The sequence below is a fragment of the Sus scrofa genome, chromosome 13 (assembly GCF_000003025.6).
Source record: "Sus scrofa isolate TJ Tabasco breed Duroc chromosome 13, Sscrofa11.1, whole genome shotgun sequence".
NCBI classification, from domain to species: Eukaryota; Metazoa; Chordata; class Mammalia; order Artiodactyla; family Suidae; genus Sus; species Sus scrofa.
In genome coordinates, this window is record NC_010455.5 from 132,976,235 (window position 1) to 133,001,503 (window position 25,269).

At 35.9% G+C, this 25,269-nt stretch overlaps 1 protein-coding gene across 30 annotated transcripts in view; it reads left to right on the top strand.

The window, feature by feature from the left end:
- DLG1 (discs large MAGUK scaffold protein 1) overlaps positions 1 to 25,269 on the top strand; it is a 264,950-nt gene that overhangs the window by 156,304 nt on the left and 83,377 nt on the right. For all 30 annotated transcript variants that reach the window (XM_021070096.1, XM_021070094.1, XM_021070100.1 and 27 more), the window contains 2 exons: positions 9,930 to 10,050; positions 14,864 to 15,020. In XM_021070096.1, coding sequence (XP_020925755.1) covers positions 9,930 to 10,050; positions 14,864 to 15,020 — 278 coding nt within the window. The remainder of the gene's footprint in view (positions 1 to 9,929; positions 10,051 to 14,863; positions 15,021 to 25,269) is intronic.

The following is a 25,269-nucleotide window of genomic DNA, read 5'->3' on the forward strand; positions in this document are numbered from 1 at the left end:
AATAAATAAATAAATGTTTTTTAATGTGTTTGTATTGATTGAAAAATGAAGGTTTTATTTGCTATGTTGGGTTGATATTAGAAGCACCCTTGTGTAATAAAGATCTTAAATGTGCTCTATAATCTACTTTTCCAAGTTTTCCTTATTTAAATTGTATGTTTTTTCATCTACGCCTGCAGCATATGGAAGTTCCCAGGTCAGGGATTGAATCCATGCTGTAGCTGTGGCCTACACCACAGCTACAGCAACCCTAGATCCTTAACCCACTGTGCTGGGCCAGGGATTGAACCTGTGCCTCTGCAGCAACCCAAGCCACTGCAATCAAATTCTTAACCCACTGTGCCACAGCAGGAACTCCTAAATTGTAGAATTTTAGAGATGTTTGTGATGTTGTAAGTTGCAGTGTTTCCCATTTTAAAATGTCAAAGTTCGTTACAGTCATTATTATAAGCAAAATACAAATTATATTTTGAAATGTATATACTGTCCTCTAATAATGTCTTCTTTATCTGCTCATAGATTCATTAATTACTGAAGTATAACTGAATTATCTTTTAATAATAATCAGGCCCATTGTCCTTCTTGATACTATTTTTCGTGTTGTCATCCTTAATGATGTCTAGCCAAAATCCATACTGATTTATTCAACAACCTGGCTTCTTTGTTTCTTGATCTCTTTCTAACTATCCTGCCTTCCACTCTAACTCAGATACTTGCTTCCAAGATAATGATTTAGATTTTAACATTGTCAGTACCTTCACTGCCTTCAGAATCTTGATTTGAATCATCCCATTCTCTGACTACATCCATCAGTTTATTTACTCCTGACAGTTCATATTCATTTTGACTTTGTCACTTGATACCATCACTTGGTTGTTCCCTTGTATTTCTACTTACCTAATTTTTTTTTTAAACTTAGCCTCCATGATTTGTCATAATATTCATTTCATTGCATATATCTTCTACTTAATTGCTCTCTCCATCTTCACTGCCAGAATCCCAACCCTGTTTCAACCTACTGTCTGTATCTATTTCTGCTCCCTAAGAAGCAAAACATGACTAGAGAAAAGCACAGAATTACAGTTTAAGTCATGACCATAAAGCGCAGATGAGGTCACATTCTTGCAGTTGTAATCAAAATATGGATAATAGCTAAAATATGAGACTAGGAATAAAAGTAGGTTACTGAGAAAAAAAAGTTCATTCAGTCTTACAGAGAACATAGTTTCTTTGATGACATTAAAATGCTCATACTGGAGTTCCCGTCGTGGCGCAGTGGTTAACGAATCCGACTAGGAACCATGAGGTTGCAGGTTCAGTCCCTGCGCTTGCTCAGTCGGTTAACGATCCGGCGTTGCCGTGAGCTGTGGTATAGGTTGCAGACGCGGCTCAGATCCTGCGTTGCTGTGGCTCTGGCGTAGGCTGGTGGCTACAGCTCCGATTCGACCCCTAGCCTGGGAACCTCCATATACCGCGGGAGCGGCCCAAGAAATAGCAAAAAGACCAAATAAATAAATAAATTACATGTCTTTGCATGTCTTTTTACTTTTAATTTATATTACATGTCTTTTTACTTTTAATTTATATTGTCTTCAGCTGGAAGGCCTTGTTAAAATTCTGATTTGGCCACCGATCTCCTACTTTTACTTTAGGCTCTTCCTCTTGTATCTCTCCAAAACTTTGAAGAGTTTGGGTCATTAATCTTGATACCTAAGGACAATAAATTTGGCTCTCTTGTTTTGTAGTTCTCTGAGGAAGCTTTTTACTTAGGGTTTTGGGTATAGGAGATAGCATTGTTTTATCTGATCATACTGTAGCCTGTCATTTCTTCAACAGGAACATTAATTTTTAGTTGCTGTCATGTGAGATACTGTGCCTTACATGTGAGAATGACTCCTTCAGAAAAGGGCCATTGAATAAAGACACAGTCTGGATATGGTAGAGGAAAAATACATTTTCTGATTTGTCCAGTTGTGGGTTTTTTTGTTTGTTTCAGCCAAACTTAATGCAGCAAAGATATCTGAGTCAATAATTAGTAAACTCGAGTTTAAAAGGCCGCTGATTATAGTAGTTCACATGAATGTCTGTTGCTTTACAGCAACATGCCACTTCCCTTGAAAAACACAGATAATCTTGCATTTCACCCACGAAAGACTTTGGACTTTAGAACTCTAGAGCCACTGATAGAAAGTCCTATGGCTCAAATGCAAAGAACATCTTATATATGAACTGGACAAGAAACAGTTGCTGTTGGACACTGTAGATCTATAAAATCAAAAATATACCAGACTTCTAAACCCTGAACTATCAATAAACATTACAGACTTTGTCCTTTCTATATGAGTATAGAGAGAGAGAGATGTATAGATGCTGTCTCCTTTTGATAGAGCATACGTTCTTTCTAGTACACCATAGTTCCCGATCATTACCTGTTGTCTTTCACTCAGGTTACTTCACTCATATGTGTTACCCCTCTGGCCACTGTAGTATTTTGAAATAATGATCCATGCATTTGTGTATTCCCAATGTGTATTTTAGTGCCTTGTGCATAGAAGGCATTTGATAATGTAATGCAAGAAGAGGCCAATGGTTGAATAATATTACAGCTAGATTTTGAAATGCTTTGTAACTTTATCATAGTTAATGCATCAAGAAAGTTAAATACTATTTTCTCTGTGTTTTAGTAATAATGTAAATAATTCAAATGTTGATGCTTTCAGAAGTTACAGTTGAAATGTATTGGGTCAGGATTACCATGTGTTGGGTCAGCTTACCTGGGTCAGGAATAGCTTTATAATTTTCTTTCTAAGCTCTTGCTAGAATTATAACTTACCTATGATGTTTATTATTACTGAAATGAACCAATAAATAATTTTTGCTTAATTTTATTTTTTTTTACCAGATTTCCATCCATTTATGGGTGCATTAGAAAGAATAATTACAAATTGAGTTGACACATCTTAGCTAGTGTCAGGGCATATCCTTTTTTTAAAAGGAGACTTCCTATTTTAGAGCAATTTTAGGTTCACAGGAAAATTAAGCAAAGGTACAGAAGTGTTCCTGGAGTTCCTATCGTGATACAACAGAAACAAATCCAACTAGGAACCTTGAGGTTGCAGGTTCAATCCCTGGCCTCGCTCAGTGGGTTAAGGATCCAGTGTTGCTGTGAGCTGTGGTGTAAGGTCTCAGATGCACCTTGGATCTGGCGTTGCTGTGGTTCCGGCGTAGGCCAGCATCTGTAGCTCCTATTAGACCCTTAGCCTGGGAACCTCCATATGCCATGGTACAGCCCTAAAAAGACAAAAGACAAAAAAAAAAAAAAGAAGAAGAAGAAGAAGAAGTGTTCCACCTGCATAGCCTTTCCTATTATCAGTATCTCCTACCAGAGTGATACATTTGGTAACAATTGATGACCCTATGTTGCCACATTATTACTCAAAACCTATAGTATATACATTAGGGTTCATTCTTAGGGTTCATTCTTGATGTTATACATACCATAGGTTTGGACAGCTGTATAAAACTATGAGTAGTATACAGAGTAGTATCACTACCCTAAAAATCCTATGCTATGCCTATTCATCCCTCGCTCCCCTCTAACCTCAAGCAACCATTGATCTTTTTACAGCCTTCATAGTTTTGCCTTTTCCAAAATGTGGTATGGTTGGAATCATATGTGGCCTTTAAAAACCTTAACTCCTTTTCTGTAGTCATATGCATCTAAGTTTGCACCATATCTTTTCATGGCTTGGTAGATCCTCTTTTTATGCTGGATGTAACACAGTTTATTTGTCCATTCACCTGTAGAAAAACATCTTGTTTTCTTGTAAGTTTTGTCAATTAGCTATAAACATATGTGAGCAGGGTTTAGTGTGGACATAAATTTTTGACTCCTTTGGATAAATAACCAAGGAGAACAATTGCTAGATCATATGGTAAGAACATGTTTATAAGAAACTGCCAAACTGTCTTCCACAGTAGCATTATTCATTCCCACAAGCAATGTATGACAGACAGTTCTGGTTGCTTTTCATCCTCACAAGCATTTGGTGTTATCAGTGTTCTGTATTTTGGCCTTTCTAATAGTTGTATTGATTAGCATTTTCTTGATGATGTATGATGTGTGGTATCTGTTCATATACTTGTTTGCCATCTGTGTATCTTCTTTGGTGAGGTGTATGTCAAGAGCTTAGGGCACACTTTTAAATTGGAATGTGTATTGTCTTGCTGAATTTCAGAGTTCTTTGTATATTTTGGTTATCAGTCCTTTATCACATTTGTTTTTTGCAGATATTTTCTTCCAGTCTATGGTTTGCCTTTTCATTCTCTAGACAGTGTCTTCCACAGAGCCAGAATGTTTAATTTTATAAAAGTCTACCCTGCCAATTTTTTTCATGGATCATGCCTTTGGTGATGTATCTAAAAAAGTATTGCCAAACCAAAGGTCATCTAGATTTTCTCCTGTTATCTTCTAGGATCTTTAGAGTTTGAGGTTTTACTATGTGTGATCCATTTTGAGTTAATTTACATAAGGTTTGTATCTAGATTCTTTTTTCACATATGGATGTCCAGTTCTAGCAACATCTGTTGAAATTCAAGACTGTCTTTGCTCTGTTGTATTGCTTGTGCTCTTTTATCAAAGATCAGTTGACAATATACGGGTCTGTTCCTGGGTTTTCCATTATGTTCCATTGATCTGCTTTTCTTTTCTTATGCCAATATCACACTGTCTTGGTTACTGTAACTTTTTAGGAAATCTTGAACGCAAGGAGTATCAGCCCTCCAACTTTGTTCTGCTTCAATATTGTGTTGGCTGTCCTAGGTATTTTGCCTTCCATGTAAACTTTAGAATCATTTTGACAATATCCACAAATAACTTGATGGTATTTTGATCAGGGTTGTGTTGAATTGTAGATCAAGTTGGGAAGAACAAGTATCTTGACAATATTGAGGCTTCCTATCCATGAACTTCGAATATCTATTTAGTTCTTCTTTGATCTCTTTCATCAAAATATTGTAGTTTTTCTCACATCTTTTATATGTTTTGTTAGATTTATACCTAGTATATATACCAAAATATACCTAAATGATAAAAATATACCTAAATGATATACTTAAGTATATCATTTTGGGGAGTACTAATGTAAATGGTATTGTGGTTTTAATTTAATTCCACTTGTTCATTGCTGGTATATAGGAAAGTGGTCAGTTTTTATGTATTAACCTTGTATCTTACAACCTTGCTATTTATTAATTCCATGAGTTTTTTTGTCAGTTCTTTCAGATTTTCTGTATAGATGATCATGACATGTGTAAAGACAATAGTATTGCTTCTTTCTCAGTGTATCTTTTTTCCCCTGCCTTAATGCATTAGCTAAGACATCCCTTAGTTGCTCCTTATTTTGGTGGTAAAGCTTCAAGCTTCTTAAGTGTCATATTAGGTGTAGGATATTCCTTATCAGATTGATGACACCCCCTTATTCCTAGTTAACAGAGTTTTTATTTTAAATTGATACTGAATTTTATCAAATGCTTTTTCTGCATCTGTTGAAATGATTATGTGACCTTTCTTTAGCCTGTTGGTGTGATGTATCATACTGTTTTCTGAATGTTGAATTAGCCTTGCATCCGTGGGATGAATCCCAAATGCTTGTTGTATATAATTCTTTTTATACATTGTTGTATTTGACTTGCTGATTTTTTTTTTTTTGAGGATTTTTCCATCTGTGTTCATGAGAGAGAGTGTTCTGTAGGATTTTTCTTTGTGATTTCTCTGTCTGGTTTTGTTGGGATAATGCTGGCCACATAGAATGAGTTAGGAAGTATTACCTTGGCTTCTTGCTGCTGGAAGAGATTTTAGAGAATTGGTATTTTAGAGAATTTCCTTCTTAAATATTTGTTAGAACTTACTACTGAACCCATCTGGGCCTGATGCTTTCCTTTTGGAAGGTTATCAATTATTGATTCAATTTCCTTAATATATATAGGCTTGTTCAGATAGTTTCTTTTTTGTGAGTTTTGGCTGATTGTGTCTTTAAAGGAATTGGTCCATTTCATCTAGGTTATCAAATCTGTGGCCATAGAGTTGTTCATAGTATTTCTTTATTATTCTTTTTATGTCTGTGGAATCTGCAGTGATGTGCCCTCTTTCATTTCTGTCTTCTCTTTTTTTTTCTTAGTTAGCCTGGCTAGAGGCTTGTTGATTTTTATCTGTTGATTTCCCATTTTCAATTTCATTGATTTTTGCTGTTTTTGTTTGTTTGTTTGTTTTTTGCTTCTGCTTTCTTTGAATTTAATTTATTCTTTTTCTAGTTTTATAAAGTGGAAGCTAAAATTTTAACTTAGATCTTTCTTCCTTTTTAATATAGGCATTCAGAATTATGAATTTCCCTGTAAGCACTGCTTTTGCTGCATCCCACAAATCTTGATAAGTTATGTTTTTATTTTCCTTCAGTTCAAAACATTTTTTAATTTCTCTGGAGATTTCTTCCTTGACTCAAGTATTATTTAGGAGTGTGTTATTTAATCTCCACATATTTGGGGATTTTTTAACTATCGTTTTGTTATTGATTACTAAATGTATTTTATAGCCCAGGACATGGTCTTATATGGTGACTGTTACATGGGAGTGTTCTGCTGTTGCTGGATGAAGTAGTCTGTAGGTGTTCATCATATACGGTCGATTAGGTGATGTTATTGAGTTCAACGGTATCCTTCTTGATTTTCTGCCTGCTACATATACTCATTTCTGATAAAGACGTGTGGATTAAATCTATTTCTCCTTTTCATCTTGTCCATTTTGGCTTCATGTAGTTTGACACACTATAGTTAGATATATAGATGTTAAGGATTGTTATGTCTTCTTGGAGAATTGACTGCTTTATCATTAAATAATGCTTTTCTTTAACCCTTATAATTTTCCTTACTTCCAAGTCTTTTCTCTCTGATTAAAGTGGCTTTCTTATAGACAGTATGTAGTTAGTTCTAGTTTTTTGATCCACTCTGACAATATCTGTCTTCTAATTGGTTCATTTAGACCATTGATGTGATTATTGATGTAGTTGGATTAATGTCTATGACATTTGCTGCTCTTTCCTATCTATTTCACTTGTCCTTTGTTCCTATATTTATCATCCATTATTTTCCTGCCTTTCATGGTTTTAATTAAGCATTTTTTTATGATTCTATATATTCTCCTTTCTTAGTGTATTACTTACATTCTCTTTTACTTTTTATAGTGATTGCCCTAGAGTTTGCAGTATACACATACAACTAACCTAATTCACTTTCTTGTAAAAGTACAGCTTTGTGAGTTCCTTATAATAACAAAAAATACCTAATTCCTCCATCCCATCCCTTGTATCATTGCTGACATTCATTTCACTTATACATAAGCACACACACACACACACATGAACAACATAGTTGAATACAGTATTGCTATTATTTTGAACAAAATGTGTTTGATTAATCAAGAATTGGAAAAATAAGTTTTTTCCTACCTTTACTTATTCTTTCTTTGATGCTCTCGACTTTTTTCTATATAACTGAGTTTCTAACTTACAAACTTTCCTACTCTCTAGAGAACTTCTAACATTTCTAAAGGCAGGTCTCCTAGCAATAAATTCTTTCAGTTTTTGTTTGCGTAAGAGTCTTTATTTCCTCTGCACTTTTGAAGGATAACTTCACAGGGTAAGGTGGGTTTTTTTCTCTTAACACTAACATTCCATTGTCTTATTTGGATGGTTTCTGAGGAGAAGTCAGAAGTAATTCTTACTTCATTGAGGTTTTTTTCCCCCCATGGTTAATTTTAAGGCTTCTCTCCCTCCTCTCCCCCCCCTCCTTTTTTTTTTTTTCCTGTAATTTGGAAAAGGTTTTCTTAGGTGTAACTTCTTTGCATTTTCCTGTTTAGTGTTCTCTGAGCTTCTTAAATCTATGGTTTGGTATCTGATGTTAACTGGGGGAAATTCTTATTTTTATTTCAAATATTTCTTCTATTTCTTTCTCTCCTCCTTTTGGTATTCCCATTATACGTATGTTACACTTCTTGTAGTTCTGTTACTTGGGTACTCTGTTCTGTTTCTTTTTTTTCCCTTAGTCATTTTTTTCTCTCTGCTTTTCAGTTTTAGAAGTTGCTATTGAGATATCTTCAAGCTCAGAGCTTCTTTCCTCAGCCATGTCCAGACTGCTAAGTAAGCCCATCAAAGACATTCTTCATTTCTGTTACAGTGTTTTTGATCTCTAGTATTTCTTTTCATTTCTTTCTTAGACTTTCCATCTCTCATCTTATATTGCCCATCTGTTCTTGCTTACTATCTGCGTATCCATTAGAGCCATTAGCATATTTATCATTATTGTTTTAAATTCCTGGTCGGACAAGTCCAACATCAATGTCATATATGTCAGGTTCTTATGCTTGCTCTGTCTCTTCAAACTGTGTTTTTGCCTTTTAGCATGTTTTGTAGTTTTTCTTTGATAGCCAGACATGATGTATGAGTAAAAGGAACTCCTGTAAATAGTCCTTTAGTAATATGGTGATAAGGTGTTAGGGTGGGAGAGGTGTTATATAGTCCCATGATGAAGTCTCAGTCTCTTAGTGAGCTTGTGCCTCTGAAATGTAAACTTTATAGTGCTTCTCAGCATTCTCTCTTCTTCTGCTCTGTTAGGACAGGGTGGCTAGAATGGGCTAGAGTTGGTTATTTTCCTTCCTCCAGGTCAGTTGGGCTCTGACAAAACCCTAGGAGGTGAGAGGCTCTGGTTAAATAGTTTATCCTGAGGGCAGACTCTGTTAGAAAAACAAAATGCTCTTATTATTTCAGAATGGTTCCTTTTCCCCTCCTCCTGCCTGGAGTATGAGGTGATTTTTCTCCAGTATTCACTGTGAGAGCCTGGAAGATACCCAGGAGGTAAAACTAACAAAAGTTTGTAGTCCCTGATGACTGGGTCCCCCTGGAGTTTTTGACTCTCAAAGCTATCCACACTGAGCCTCCAACAGTTTGTCAGATTATTCTACCCCACATTAGTTCCCAGAGAAGTTTTCTGCTCTGGCAAGTTGTGATTCTCTGTATTCATCTATCAGTCTCTAATTCGGAGAGCGTGTTTTGCCCTGTGTCCTCTCTTAACGATCTAAGAAGGGTGGTTAATATTTTTCAGTTTGTTCAGCTTTTTCGTTGTTTTTAGGAAAGAGTAATGACTCAAAGCTTCTTATATGCCACACTGGAACCTAGAAGTCCCTCAGTTTATTTTAAAACTGTCAAGCATAGTCTTTTTGCACCTATTTTTAAGCTTTTGGTTTTTGTTATTCAAATCAGATTTTGAGTATATAGTTGCTCATTGAACAACATGGGTTTGAACTATGCAGGTCCATTTATATGCAGATTTTTTCCACTACATACTACAGATCTGCAGTTAGCTGAATCTGTGGATGCAGAACCATGGATATAGAGGCCCAACCATAAAGGTATATGTGGATTTTTAACTGCTTGGGCTGTTGGTGCTTCTAACCCCCATGTTGTTCAAGGATCAGCTGTATGTACTTTCTAAAAATAGTAATCTGCAAAATAACTTAGAAAAGTATACTTATTTAAGGTTGATTTAACTCAGTCTTCTCTTTGACAGTCTTTTAAGTAACCTTTCTTGGACTTCATTGTGCAAATCTATTAATGTAAAACTCCTTTTAGTTCTGTTTTTTTCAAAAGAAACCAAATGGAATAAGTTTGCTTAACTGATCTGAATTTCTAAACTAGTTTTTACTTGGGAACCTGCTTCTCTAATTTTTTTACCTAATAAATTTTCTCTACCAAGTCCTCTTATATAAATGAGTAAATATGAATTATACATTAACTAACTTTGAAATTGATAATTCACAAATGTGATACTGAATGTCTTGTTTCCTTTTTCAAGTGTTTTTTACTTACTTTATTTTGAAGCTTCTTCTCAGCCTGTTGATAACCATGTTAGCCCACCTTCCTACTTGGGCCAGCCACCAGCATCACCAAACAGATACTCTCCTGTTTCGAAAGCAGTGCTTGGAGATGATGAAATTACAAGGTGGGGAACTGAACATTCATCCCTCTTACATAAAGCCAACTATTAGTAGAGTTATAATCAGCCAGGTAGGATAGTCACAGTTTTCAGGACTATGTAATTTTATTTTAACAGAACCTAAACCTTAATTTTTTTCATTGTAGGCCTTCATTGAAGCACCTGAAGTGTAAAAATATTTTGTATTATAAATAAATCACTGCTCTTTTTTTTAATGTTGCTATTTTTTTTAAAGGATTGGTAAATTATCCTTAGAAAATAGCTTAGGTAAAACTAAATTAACAATATAAAATGATAGCTTTTCTTACATTCATTTTCTAATATATACCATAAAATATTTTGAAAGTTACTTGATTCATATTCAGAATTTTCTTTATTTGATATATCCTTGATATTCTGACACCTAAAGTTTACTTTCATCTAAAAGTATTACCTCAATAAAATTTGTAGATTGCCTTTATATTCCCAAGAAACTCTTATCTAAGTGAGGGAAAAATAAATGAAAAAATATTTTAGGAGTTCCTGTCATGGCGTAGTGGAAACGAATCCGACTAAGAACCATGAGGTTGTGGGTTCCATCCCTGGCCTTGCTCAGTGGGTTAAGGATCTGGCATTGCCATGAGCTGTGGTGTAGGTCGCAGACGAGGCTTAGATCTGGTGATACTGTGGCTCTGGTACAGGCCGGCAGATATAGCTCCAATTGGACCCCTAGCCTGGAAACCTCCATATGCCGTGGGTGTGGCCCTAAAAAAGACAAAAGACAAAAAAAAAAAATTTTAGATCTTCTACATATTGTTCAATATAGTAATAAGATCACTATACACTTTATAATTTTTGTAGAAGTAAATTTTGTAAGAGTATTTAGTATTAATTGAGCATTTAATGTTAAATGTATGCCAGTTAATCTCATTTTATGTTTTTATTAAATGCATTATTGTTAGCATTGTTATTTTTGAACCTTTACAGTTGTAATTCTTCTTTAGTTGTCCAACTTCTGACTAGAGACAATAATCTCTTGAATATCAGATAGAGATGTTGGTTCTCTTCTTCAAGAGTTAGCAGTACTGAGAACTTAATTTAATAGGTGCTCAGTAATTGTGCTTTGAAAATTATGAGAAAGAATAGTTTTATTATATCTTTATGGTATGAATTTTCAAGGCTGTTAGTCTTTAGGTTATGCTGGTATACTGATCTATCATGGCTGTTTTATTGCTGTTATTTTCTAATAGTGGTGCCTATTTATAGAAGTAAAGAGAAAATAGTTAATGGGTTATTTAGTCTTTGTCTTTTTGCCTTTGCTAGGGCCGCTCCCGTGGCACATGGAGGTTCCCAGGCTAGGGGTCTAATCAGAGCTATAGCTGCGGCCTACACCAGAGCCACAGCAGTGAGGGATCCGAGCCGCGTCTGCAACCCACACCACAGCTCACGGCAACGCCGGATCCTTAACCCACTGAGCAAGGCCAGGGATCAAACCTGCAATTTCATGGTTCCTAGTCAGATTCATTAAGCACTGTGCCATAACAGGAACTCCCATGGCTTATCTAGTCTTTAATATGCATGTTTTTCAAATAAAAAATGTTATATTTACATCTTAATTGCTGTTGCCATCTTTTTTTCATACATATCTCTTGAATTGAATATTGTCTTCGACTTCATAGTATTACATAACAGGTCTACCTGTTTTATTTTTCTATAAAAATCAGATGGTTGATTACTGAATGTGTCTTCCTAAAATAGTGTGTGTTTTATCACTCCCTTTTGATAATTTTACTACTTTGCCCAGATAATGAAGTACAAAATCTTTACTTCACATTAGAAGTTCTCTACAATTTGGCCCTAAGAAATTTTTTAGGAATTATATCATATTAACAATTTAAAAAAAAAGAAAAGAAGTCCCAACAAACAGTTAATGATTCTAAAGTTCATTTTTAACAGCCTTATTGAGATATGATTTATATATACCATATAGTTTATGCATTTAAAATGTACAACTCAGAAATTTTTTTATATTACATTATAAATTTTCTTACATATGATAAAATATATAACATAAAATTTTCTATTATAATCATTTTCAAATTGCAATTCAGTGACATTAATAGCATTCACAACCAACAATACTACCTTTTTCCAAAACCTTGTCATTCCCTCTAATCTGCTTTTGTCTGTATGAATTTGTCCATTCTAAATTGTTCATTTAATGGAATCTTACAGTACTTAACCTTCTGTATCTGGCTTTTTTCACTTAGTGTAATATTTTTAAGAGCCATGTGTATCATGTATCAGAACTTCATTCCTGTTTATGGCTGAATAATATTCCATCATATGTATATACTGCCTTTTGTTTATGCACTCATCTGTTGAAAGACACTTGAGTTGTTTCCATGTTTTGGGTATGGTGAATAATGCTGTGATAAACCTTGGCATGCATGTATTTGCTTGCATACCTGCTTTTACTTCCTTTGGATACATACCTAGAAACAGAATTTCTGGGTCATATGATAAGTATCTTTAAGTTCATGCAGAACCTCCTGTTTTCTGTAGCAGCCACACCATTTTACTTTCCCACCATCAATGTGTAAGGATTCCAGTTTCTCCAATCCTTATCAACACTCATTTTTTCTGTTTTGTTTTGTTTGATGGCCATCATAGTAGGTGGGACATATCTCATTGTGATCTTGATGCATTTCCCTAATGACTAACGATGTTGAGCATTTCCTCTTTTTTTTTTTTTTTTCTTTTTGCATTTCTCAGGCTGTTCCCACGGCATATGGAGGTTCCCAGGCTAGGGGTCTAATCGGAGCTGTAGCCGCTGGCCTACACCAGAGCCACAGTATCACCAGATCTGAGCCGCTTTTGCAAACTACACCACAGCTCACAGCAATGCCGGATCCTTAACCCACTGAGCAAGGCCAGGGATCAAACCCGCAACTTCATGGTTCCTAGTTGGATTCGTTAACCACTGAGCCACGATGGGAACTCCCTCCTCATACGTTTTTATCTGAAAAATTAGAATTTATTTTCTTCTGGAAATACTCTTTGATTTGAACAGTGTATTCTTAAATTATTATTTGCTAATGCAGTATTATAATTCATACATATATTTTAACATATTACAAGAACCCTACACTATGAGGCCACAATCTAATAAGGAAGTAAGACATCACCAATAGTGAAGCCTCTCTGGTGCCCCTGATCCTTCTCTGCTTTTCCTACACTGCTCCACCAACTTAGCTTTCCTGACTTTGGGGTTTATTATTCTTTTTTCTTCATATATGTGTTTGTATGTATATTTCCTAAACAATATATTATTTTTTCTGTTTTTGACCAGAAAATATAGTTTTTTTAATCCTGTAGCTGAACTGACAAAACTGGTTAAGATGAATACCTGTGTATGACTAGAAAATACCACTTCTGGGTTTTTTTGGGTTATTTTGGTTTTGGGGGGTTTTTTTAGGGCCGCACCTATGGAATATGGAGGTTCTCAGGCTAGGAGTCGAATCAGAGCTACAGCTGCCTACACCACAGCCACAGCAACACCAGATCTGAGCTACATCTGCAACCTATACCGCAACTCACGGCAACGCCAGATCTTTAACCCACTGAGCAAGGCCACGGATCAAATCCGCAACCTTATCATTCCTAGTTGGATTCATTTCACAGCAGGAACTCCTGTATGTGTACTGTGAAATATTATTCAGCCATAAAAAAGAATGAAATAATGCCATTTGCAGCAGTATGGGTGGATCTAGAGATTATCATACTGAATGAAGTAAATCAGACAGACATATATGATATCACTTATATGTGGAATCTAATTTAGAAAGTCATATGAAAGGACTTATTTATAAAACAAACTCACAAATTTCAAAACCAATCTAATAGTCACCGTAAGTGAAACCTTTAGGGGGTAAGGGAGAATTGGGAGAGTGGAAATAACATGCATAACAGGGAGCAAACGTGAAACATTATTATGTGATAAGATGAATTCTAATTTCAGAAGTTGTAATTTGAGGGCCAGTGCAAAAAAGATGCATCTTAGATTAAAAAATAGAGATAAATGGAAGAATGTAAGAAATAAAGATATTTAATTATTTTATATAAGAAGTCTAGAGGGGGCAGTTCCAGCATTTATGTAGCAACCCTAGGTCCACGATGTTGCTGAGATTCTCTTGATTGTAACCAGTAAAGAGAGCTTATAGTTCATTCTTTTGCATGGAGGTAACTTGGGGGTAAGAAGAACAGATGTGTTTTGTATTGGGATAGAATATACTTTGTCCTTGTTAGGGTCTGTCTTTCTATAAGAAGTGACAGTAAAATTTTCCCTCATTTCTCAGAGGCCAGAATATGGTCCTCTTAACAAAGGGGAATAGGATTGCAGTGGCTGTCATCAGTTATTCATGATTCATCCCCTTGGGACTGGAGAAGGGGCCTACTTCCTCTAAGACAAAAGGGATAATCTGCCTTTTACAACATGTGAGAAATAAAGGCAGTGACTGTTTCATAGGCAGTAAAATGTGCACAATATCAACTTTTTTTAAAGGTTTTTTTTTTTGAGTAGGCTCTTTATATATCATTTATTTAAATTTCCACATTGCTTTCTCTTTTTTATTTTAGTTTGTTAACAGGAACTTTTAGCTTTTATGTAAAATTAGGATTATTGCCTTTTAATTTCTAGGTTAGAAGGAATCTCTTTACCTCAGGGTTTAGAAAACCTTTAAATTTCATCTAATTTTCTTTATAGTTTGGTAATATGATTTATCAACAGGAAATTCTCATTGATAGAATTTTAAGGTATTCAATTTTTTTTAATTTTTAGGGAACCTAGAAAAGTTATTCTTCATCGTGGCTCGACAGGACTTGGTTTCAACATTGTAGGAGGTGAAGATGGAGAAGGAATATTTATTTCCTTTATTTTGGCTGGAGGACCTGCTGATCTTAGTGGAGAACTCAGAAAAGGAGATCGTATTATATCGGTAGGATGTTAATCATAGTAATGTTTTTTTGTTATTTTAACTGTGACCTATTAGTGATTAAAAGTTTAGGGTTTTATGTCCTAAAGTTATGGGAGGTATTTTAACTGTCTTCCTAACATTTTGCAACTTAATTGCAGAATTACAGTGTTGACAGAGAACATATTCTGTATAATAGGTTTTCTTTTGGAATTTGACTTGTAAGAGGTCAGTCTTTATAAATATTCTTGAAGAAAGTGTGTATTCTCTATTTGTTGATTGCAAAATTTTCTGAATGTCTATTAACCTTGTTACTTGCATGATTCATATCTTCTTTATACTTCAGTTAGTTGTCTGCCTTATCTATTACTAAAAGAGACTTTCTAAGTTTATCTGGTGAGTTTAACAGTTTGTCTTGGCAGTGATGTTTTTAAAACATCATTAGATGCATCTAAGTTTAGAATCGGCATTCCTTTATGATTTATGACTTGGAAGATTTATATCATTACCTAATGACCCTCTTTACTTGTAATAATAATTTTTACTCTGGAACCTAGGGTCCATGAGGACTCGGGTTCAATCTATGGCCTTGCTCAGTGGGTCAAGGATCTGGCATTGCCGTGAGCGGTGGTGTAGGTCTCAGATGTGGCTCAGATCTGGCATTGCTGCGGCTGTCGTGTACGCCGACAGCTATAGCACAGATTCGACCCCTAGCCTGGGGACTTACATATGCCACAGGCACGGCCCTAAAAAGACCCAAAAAAAAAAAAAAATAGAAAAGAATCAGTGGACTTGAATATAGGTAAAAGAAAGTTTCCAAACTACAGCATAAAGGAAGGGGGTAGGGAGAAATTGGGAAGAAAAAAAACAGACAGAGCATTCAAGCTCTATGGGAAATAAAGAGGAGACAGAACCTTTGAAAACATAATGACAAAGAACTTTCCAAAACTGATGAAAGATATCAACCCACAGATCTATGAAGCTCAGCAAATCCAAAGCAGAATACCTACAAAGCAAACCAGACCTTGATACATCATAAAGTGCTAGAAAGCTGTGCTTAAATAGCACATGTTAAAAGCAAACATAGAAACATGTTACATATATAGGAACAATACAAATGACAGCTGCTTCTCACTGGAGATACTAGAAAGCATAAAGCAATTGAACAGTATCTTGGTGAAAGAAAAAATGTCAACCTAGAATCCTATGTCTGGTGGACATTAGTCATCAGAAATTACTGAGACATTTCATGATAAAAAAGCATCTTTTCATCAGGAAGACAAATCAGAAGCTTCTGCTGTGGCACAACAGGATTGGCAGCATCTTGGGAGCCGCTGGGAAACGGGTTCAATCCCTGCCTCGGCACAGTGAGTTAGGCATCCGGCATTGCTACAGCTGCAGCTTAGGTGGTAACTGTGGCTCCAATCTGATTCCTGGCCTGGGAGCTGCATATGCCACAGGACAGCCCAAAATGACAAAAAAAAAAAAAATCAGTCCTCAGTGTGTATATACCTAATAATCTGTTCAAAAATCATGAAACAAAAATTGCTGGAACTAAGGAAAGAAATGGGCAAATCTACAGTCAATTGGAGATTTAAACACCCTCTTCTATAATTGATAGACAAAAGAAGGAAATAACTTTAGCCTTACCACTCATTATCTACCAAAATTAACTAAGTGGATTATAGAATTAAACTTCTAGGGGGAAAAAACATATAAGAAAATTTTAATGAACTAGTATTGGGCAAAGAATTCTTCTCTTTTTTTGTCCTTTAGGGGCGTACCCACTGCATATGGAAGTTCCCAGGCAAGGGGTCAGATCAGAGCTGCAGCTGCTGGCCTATGCCACAGCCACAGCAACACTAGATCCAAGCTGCATCTGCACTCTACACCACAGCTCACGGCGATACCAGGTCCTTAACCCATTGAGTGAGGCCAGGGGTTGACCCCACATCCTCATGGATACTAGTTGGGTTTGTTACCATTGAGCAGGGCCAAGAATCAAACCCACGTCCTCAAGGATACTAGTTGAGATTTATTATTGCTGAGCCACAATAGGAATTCCAGATTTCTTAAATAGTAACAAGGGACCAACTCAGTTCAATTGTGAAAGGAAAGTCTTTTTAATAAGTGATGCTGAAACAGCTAGATATCTGTATGGAAAAATAGACACCTCAACCCAATCTTAACTCCATATGTAAAAATTAAATTTAGATTGATTTAAATCTTTTAAATCTAAATTTGAAGCTCAGAACCATAATCCTCCTAGAAGAAAACATAGGAAGATATCTTTGCAACCCTGAGGTAGACAGCAGTTTCTTGGACAAGATATGTTAAACACTAACCATTAAAAAAAGCTGCCATTAAAAACCCAAATGGGCAAACCATTACAATGGGAAAAATATTCTTAGTAAATATATCTCACAAAAGACTTATATCCAGAATGTCTAAACATCTCCCACAAAGCAGCAATGAAAAGATGTGTAACTCAAATTAAAAATGACCAGAAGTTAGCAGGTTAAGGACCTGATTTTTGTTCCTGTGAGGATATAAGTTTGATCCCTGGCCTGGCTTAGTGGGTTAAGGCCCGGGAACTTCCTTATGTAGCAGGTATGGCTATAAAAAGAAAGAAAAAAAATAAAAGAACAAAAGACTTAAAAGAGCTATTTCAAAAAACAAGATATATGGATGTCCTAAAAGCACATAAAAAGATATTTAACATTAGGCATCAGGGGAAATGCATAAAACACAATAAACAAAGAGAGATGGAGGAATTTTGGTGGGAGTGATGTCACGTTTCTATATCTTGATTGTGGCAGCGGCTATATAATATACACAGTTGTCAAAATTCTTATCTGTAAACTAAAAAAGATTTATTTTATTGAATGTAAATTATGCCTAGGTTCAAACATTTTTAAGGACGTTACCATACCCTACCCAGTCAAATAGCTAAAAGAAAAAAAAGTGATGATAACAGACATTGGCAAGGATATGGAGTAGTTATAACTCTTATTCTTTACTAGTGAGCAAGTAAAATTGTACAGTAACTGCAAGAACTTTGGGACAAGTTTTTTTTTTACTTTATTGAAGTGTGTTTGATTTGCAATGTTGTATTAGTTCCAGGTATACAGGAAGTGAATCAATTGTACATATGCATATATCCACTCTTTTTCCCATATAGGTTATTACAAAACATTTAGTAGACCTCCCTGTGCTATACAGTAGGTTATTGACGGTTAGTGTGTATGTGTTATTCCCATCCTTCCAATTTATCTCTCCCCTACAGTTTCCCCTTTGGTAACATATGTTTGATTTCAAAATCTGAGTTTGTTTCTATTTTATAAATGTGTTCTTCTGAGTCATTTTTTATTAGATTCCAAAAATAAGGAATCTAATAAAATAGATTTTAATAAGTTGTTATATAATATTTCTCTTTTCTGTCTGACTTACTTCACTCAGTATGGTTCTCTCTACATCCACCAATATTGCTGCAAATGGCATTATTTCTTTTTTTATGGCCGAGTAGTATTTCATTGTATTTATGTACCACATCTTCTATATCCATTCCTCTGTCGATGGACATTTAGGTTGCTTCCATGTCTTAGTTATTGTAAATAGTATCTAGTGAACATTGGGAGTTCATGTATCTTTTCAAATTAGAGTTTGCTCTGGATATATGCCCAGGAGTGGGATTGTTGGGTCATATGGTAGTTCTATATTTAGTTTTTTAAGGAACCTCCATACAACTTTCCATAGTAGGTTCACCAGTTTACATACCCACCAGTAGTAAAGGAGGGTTCCCTTTTCTTCACACCTTTTCCAGCATTCATTATTTGTAGATTTTTTGATGATGGCTGTTCTGACTGATGTGAGGTGATATCTTATTGTAGTTCTGATTTGCATTTCTCTGATAATTAGTGATGTTGAGCCTCTTTTCATGTGGCTTTCTGCCATCTGTCTGTCTTCTTCAGAGGAATGTCTGTTTGAATCTTTTACTTTTCTTTTTATGGCCACACCTGCAGCATGTGAAGTTCCCAGCCTAGCAGTTGAATTGGAGCTGCAGCCACCCTACACCACAGCCTCAGCAATGCAGAGTCTGAGCCACATCTGTGACCTACACCGGAGTTCATGGCAACACTGGATCCTTAACCCACTGAGCAAGGCCAGGGATCAAACACACATCCTCATGGATAACAGTTGGGTTCATTAACTACAGAGCCACAATGGGAACTCCCTTTTTTGCCCATTTTTTGATTGGGTTGTTTTTTCCAAACAGAGCTGCATGACATGTTTGTTTATTTTGGAAATTAATCCCTTGTCAGTTGCTTTATTTGTAAAGATATTCTTCCATTCTGTAGGTTTTCTTTGTTTTTGTTTTTATGTTTCCTTTGCTATGCAGAAGATTTAAGGTTAATTAGGTCCCATTTGTTTGTTTTTATTTTCATTCCTCTAGGAGGCGGATCAAAAAAGATTGCTGCAATTTATTTCAGAGAGTGTTCTGCCTGTGTTTTCCCTCGAGGAGTTTTATAGTATCCAAACTTACCTTTAGGTCTTTAATCCATTTTGAGTTTATTTTTGTGTATGGTGTCAGAGAATGTTCTAATTTCATTTTTTTTTACATGTAGCTGTCCAGTTTTCCCAGTACCAAAAACTGAAGAGACTGCCTTTTTTCTGTTGTATATTCTTGCCTCCTTAATGAAAGGTTAGTTGACCATAGATGTATGCATTTATCTCTGAGCTTTCTTTTCTGTTCCATTGATCTATATTTCTGTTTTTGTGCCAGTACCATAGTGTTTTGATGTAGCTTTGTAGTATACTCTGAAGTCAGGGAGCCTCCTTCCTCCAGTTCCATTCTGCTTTTTCAAGCTTGTTTTGGCTCTTCGGGTCTTTTGTGTTTTCATACAAATTTGAAAAAATTTTTTCCTCTAGTTCTGTGAAAAATGCCGTTCATAATATGACAGGGATTGCATTGACTCTGTAGGTTTTCCTTGGATAGTATAGTCATGTTGACAATATTGATTCTTCCAGTCCAAGAGCATGGTCTGTCTTTCCATCTGTTTGTGCCATCCTAGATTTCTTTATTCGAGTCTCACAGCTTTCAGAGTACAGGTCTTTTGCCTCTTGAATTAAGTTTATTTCTAGGTATTTTATTCTTTTTGATGCGATGGCAATTGGGATTGTTTCCCTATTTTCTCTTTCTGATCTCTTGTTGTTAGCATACAGGAATGCAAGAGATTTCTGTGTGTTAATTTTGTATCCTGCAACTTTACTGAATTCATTGATGAGCTCTAGTATTTTTCTGGTACCGTCTTTAGGATTTTCTGTGTATAGTATCATGTCATCTACAAACAGTAGCAGATTTACTTCTTCCTTTCCAATTTAGATTTCTTTTATTTCTTTTTCTCTGATTGCCATAACTAAGACTTCCAAAACTATGTTGAATAAAAGTGATGAGCAGGGACATCTTTATCTTATTCCTGACCTTAGAAATGCTTTTAGCTTTTCACCATTGAGAAGGATATTAGCTGTGAGTTTGTCTTTATTATGACCATGTATAGTCTCTATTATGTTCAGCTATGTTCCCACATGCCTACTTTCTGGAGAGCTGGAGTTGAATTTTGTCAGAAGCTTTTCTGCATCTGTTGAGAAGATCATATGGTTTTTATTCTTCAGACTGTTAGTGTGGTGTATCATACTGATTGATTTGCAGATATGAAGGAATCCTTGCATCCCTGGGATAAATTCTACTTCCTCATGGAATCAGGAAATCTGTCTGATTTTGATATCAGGGTGATGGTGGCCTCATAGAATTGAGCTTGGGAGTGTTCCTCCCTCTTCAGTTTTTTGGAAGAGTTTCAATAGAATAGGTGTTAACTCTTCCCTAAATGTTTGACAGAGGAGTTCCCATTGTGGCTCAGCAGAAACAAACCCAACTAGTATCCATGAGGATGTGGATCCCTAGCTTCACTCAGTTGGTTGGGATCCAGCATTACCTTGAGCTGTGGTGTTGGTAGCAGACACAGCTTGGATCCTGCATTGCCATGGCTGTAGCGTAGGTTTGTCCCTTTTATCACTTTATATCATGCCATGATTCTGCCTGTGGAGTTTTTGCTGAAAAATCTGCTTATAACCTTATCACGTTTCCCTCATATTATTTACTGCTTTTTCCTTGTTGCTTCTAGTATTTTTTCTTTGTCTTCAGTTTTTGTCAGTTTGATATATGTCTTGGTATGTTCCTCTTTGGATTTCTCCTATCAGAGATTCTCTGTGCTTCCTGATTTTCTCAGACCCCTTTTCTCTCACCTTTCTTTCTGGGATCCCTAGAATGTGAATGTTGGTATGTTTAATGTTGTCCCAGAGGTCTCTTAGACTGTCCTCATTTCTTTTCTTTTTTCTTCATTCTCTTCCATAGCAGTAATTTCTACTCTTCTATCGTCCAGCTCACTTACTCATTCTTCTGCCTCACTTATTCTACTATTGATTCCTTCTAGGGTATTTTTCATTTCATTTACTGTATTATTTATCTTTGCTTGTTCTTTAAATCTTCTAGATCTTTTAAAAGTATTTCTTGTAACTTCTCAATCTTTGCCTCTGTTCTTTTTCCGAGATCTTGAATCATTTTTACCATCAATACTCTGAATTCATATTCAAGTAGATTGCCTATATCATCTTCACTTGGTTGTTTTTGTGAGTTTTTAATCTTGTCCCTTCATTTGAAGCATATTTTTTTCCTTCCCCGTTTTGAGAAGGGAGGTGGGATTGTGCAGGCCAGAGATCATGGCAAGCAAACCCACTGGAAGAGAGGTGGGCCAGGGATGAGACATGCAAGCTCGCTCCAGAAGGAATGGGCAAGCTAGAGGACAGAGTGAGCAGTCCCACCCAGAAGTGGGGTGGGGTGGGGATCAGGTGCATAGGGACTCACTCTGACTGGAGTGGGTAGGCCAGAGAATGGAATGAACAATCTTGCCCAGAAGAGAGGCAGGCCAGAAATGAGGCACACAAGTTCACTCAGGTGGGAAGGGTGGGACAGTGGTCCGGGCAAGCAGACCAGCCCTGGTGGTATTCTACCCTGTGGCCCACAGAGGGTTGCTTGGGAAAGGGGGCTGCAGTGTATGTTCCGCCCCTCACATACAACTCAGTAATGGCACTAAGCCTCCCTGGCTACGTAGGCTTCTTCCTCAAACATTCATGGTTATGGTACTCTGTTCTCCAGCCCCTTTTGGGTGCTTTTGCACAACCAGTTGCAGTTCTGTCCCCGAGTATGTTCTGTAAACCTCACATTTCAGCACCTTCCCAGGGGTGTATATCTCAACTTGCTTCTACTTCTCCTTTCTTTTCTTTTTCTCAGTTTTTCCCCTTCTCCTACCAGTTACATCAAGATCTGTCTTAGCCTTTAGGGTGTTTGAATTCTTCTGCCAATGTTCAGTAGGTGTCCGTAAGGATTCTTCCATTTATAGATGTATCCCCAATGAATTTGTGGGAAGAGTTAGCAACATGCCCTCCTTTTCTGTACCATCTTGATCACTCCCTAGGGGAAGTTTTAAAGAAATTAAACATAACTTTAACCTTATCACCCAGATTTTACCAAAGAAATCTTATCTTTACAAAAACAACATCAGAATGTTCATAACAGCCTACTCATAATAAAAATCAAAACAAAATAGATGACAATGAAAAAAATCATGTTGAGTAAACAACACACCACAAAAATACGCACTATATCATTCCAGTTATAAGATAATGATGAGCAGGCGACACTAATTTGTATTGATAAAAGTCAAAATCTGATTGCTAATGATTGTACTTACTATTGTAAAGAGGCACAAAGGAGATTACTCTGTTGGTTGGTGGAAAGGTATGTTTGGGGTTGTGGTTTTATGGGTGTATATAGTTGTTGAAAATCCTTCCAACTGAACCATTTAAACTTTTAAAATAATTTACAGCATGAGAAGGGAAGTTAGTTGTAAGGAATGGATGTTTTAAAATGAAATGTTGGGTGAATTAGCTAGTTATTTAGTGAAATAAAATTAGCTTAGAGCCTCACTTCACACCTTGTGTCAAAATAAATTTTCAGTTAGCTTAAATTTTTAGGTGTGAAAAACTCAAAACAAAAATAGATGTTTTTTAAATTGTCCATGTGGAAACACTTTATATGGGTCACTGACATACTATTAGAATATGTTAGACTGACCAGCACAACCTGGATTACTCAAAATATTCCCAGTTTTAGCACTGAAAGCCCCATATCTGGAAACTCCTTTAGGCTTAGTTTTAAAACTGAATGTCCCAGAGAGTCCAGGCCAATTGCTTCCCTGATGTTACTGTAAATTAAATACTGACTTATGTTTGTCAGTATGCATCAGTAATCTTAAGTTTTTTTAATGGTTACTAAATTTCTCTAAGGAAATACTCTGAGAGAGGAATGAGAAAAAAAAAACATGAGAAAAGATATTCAAAACTACAAGCTAAAAACCCTGGGAGTTCCCTAGTGGTGCAGTGGGTTAGGTATCTGGTGTCACTGCTGTGGCTTGGGTCACTGCTATGGTGTGGTTCAATCCCTGGCCCTGGCATACTTATTTAAGTACCTTTTTACCAAAATTTATCTGTTTTCAGTCCTCAGCCTGTATCAAGATCACCTCAAGCCTTATTTAAAAAAAAAAAATTCCTGGATTCCATCTCCAGAGTTTTTGATTCATTATGACTTGGGATGGGATCTGATCATTTGTATTTCTAACAAGTTTCCATAAGATACTAATGTTGCTGTTCCTGGGACCAAACCCTGTGAACTCCTCTTCTAAAGACATCCCTGTTATTAATGTTCTTAATGATAACTCACATTACTGAGGAAAGTGTAAATGAGTTATTTAGGAAGCAAGGAAGTAAATAATAAGTAAATATAAATAGTAATATTTTATAAAATATTCCCTTTGATATATTCAATTTTGTTTGAGAAAGAAGCTTTTGAAATCAAGATTTAGAACAAATCTTGAACACTGTATTTTTCAGTATGGTATGAATGAAGTTTTAAATTACTATTATTTCCAATTATACCAAGCATAGTGGAAAATACAGTTGCTATTCACTGAAAACTTTATATCATGGAAAGTGACCCAAGAGACTTCAACAAAAATTTTCTCCTCCATAAAAGCAGTAAGAAAAGTGGCCAAAATTGTTAAAATAAATTTCTTCAGAACTCTAGGAAATTAACCTAAGACTTACAGCAATTCAGGAAGGGTTTACTCAAGAATAATTGCTGAATCTCCATGAGAGTGAGCTTTGTGGAGATTTAATGTGCCTACATCCTATCCCTTGCTTTCCATATCCATATTTGCCTTGAATAATAGCCCACATTTACAGTGAATGAGCATCTTTTCCAAAGAACTGTCATAATTTGCCCTCTCTGGTAGTTCTTGGAACACTATATTTTCTAGGTTCTCTGTATTTGACCTGATTCAGAGTTCCACCAGGGCAAAAGCCTTTTCCTCTGGAGTAATTGCCAAAACATTTACAGACACATTATGGCTCCCTGAGACATTGGATAACAGTTGGGGCTAACCACAGACTGATCAAAAAATAAAAACTAGAGAATGAAATCTCCATAGGGCCTTTGAAAAGCTCTGACTTATTCCTTGGTATCTAGGAGGACACATGCATGTCCTAGACTATATGCCTGCTCAGGAAAACCTGAAAAGGTTCTAAATTCTCACTTCTGGCTGAACATGAGGTTCTGTGCAAGAAGGAAGTGAAGACTAAGGCAGTGTTGTATAGCTGAATGTTGGCAGCATTACCTGACATGCACACAGCCAGTCAACAAAGAGTCTAGGTATTTAACTCTGTCCAATCATTATCTGACCATTGAGCTAACCAGGCAGAGACTTCAGTGGCATATAAAACAGAGAATACAAACTGTAGAATTGAGAAAAGTTACCAAATGGCTGTAACAAACAGTAATATTAATGAGCCCTGAATAGAAGGATAGATCTGATTTCCAGAACTGCTACATTATATTGTTTTAAATGTTAGGTTTTCTATAAAAAACTGAGACATGCAGAAAAAAAAACATACACAGAGGGTAAAAGCAGTCAGTACAAAGTCCCTAGGAAGCCCAGCATTAGATTTACTAGACATAGGCTTTATAACAGATATTTTAAATATGTTCAAAGAACTATAGGAAGCTATGTCTAAAGACTGAAAGGAAAGTATAGGAACAATATCTTGCCAAGTAGAGTATATCAAAGAGATTTTCTATTATATAAAAAAAGGACAAAAACAG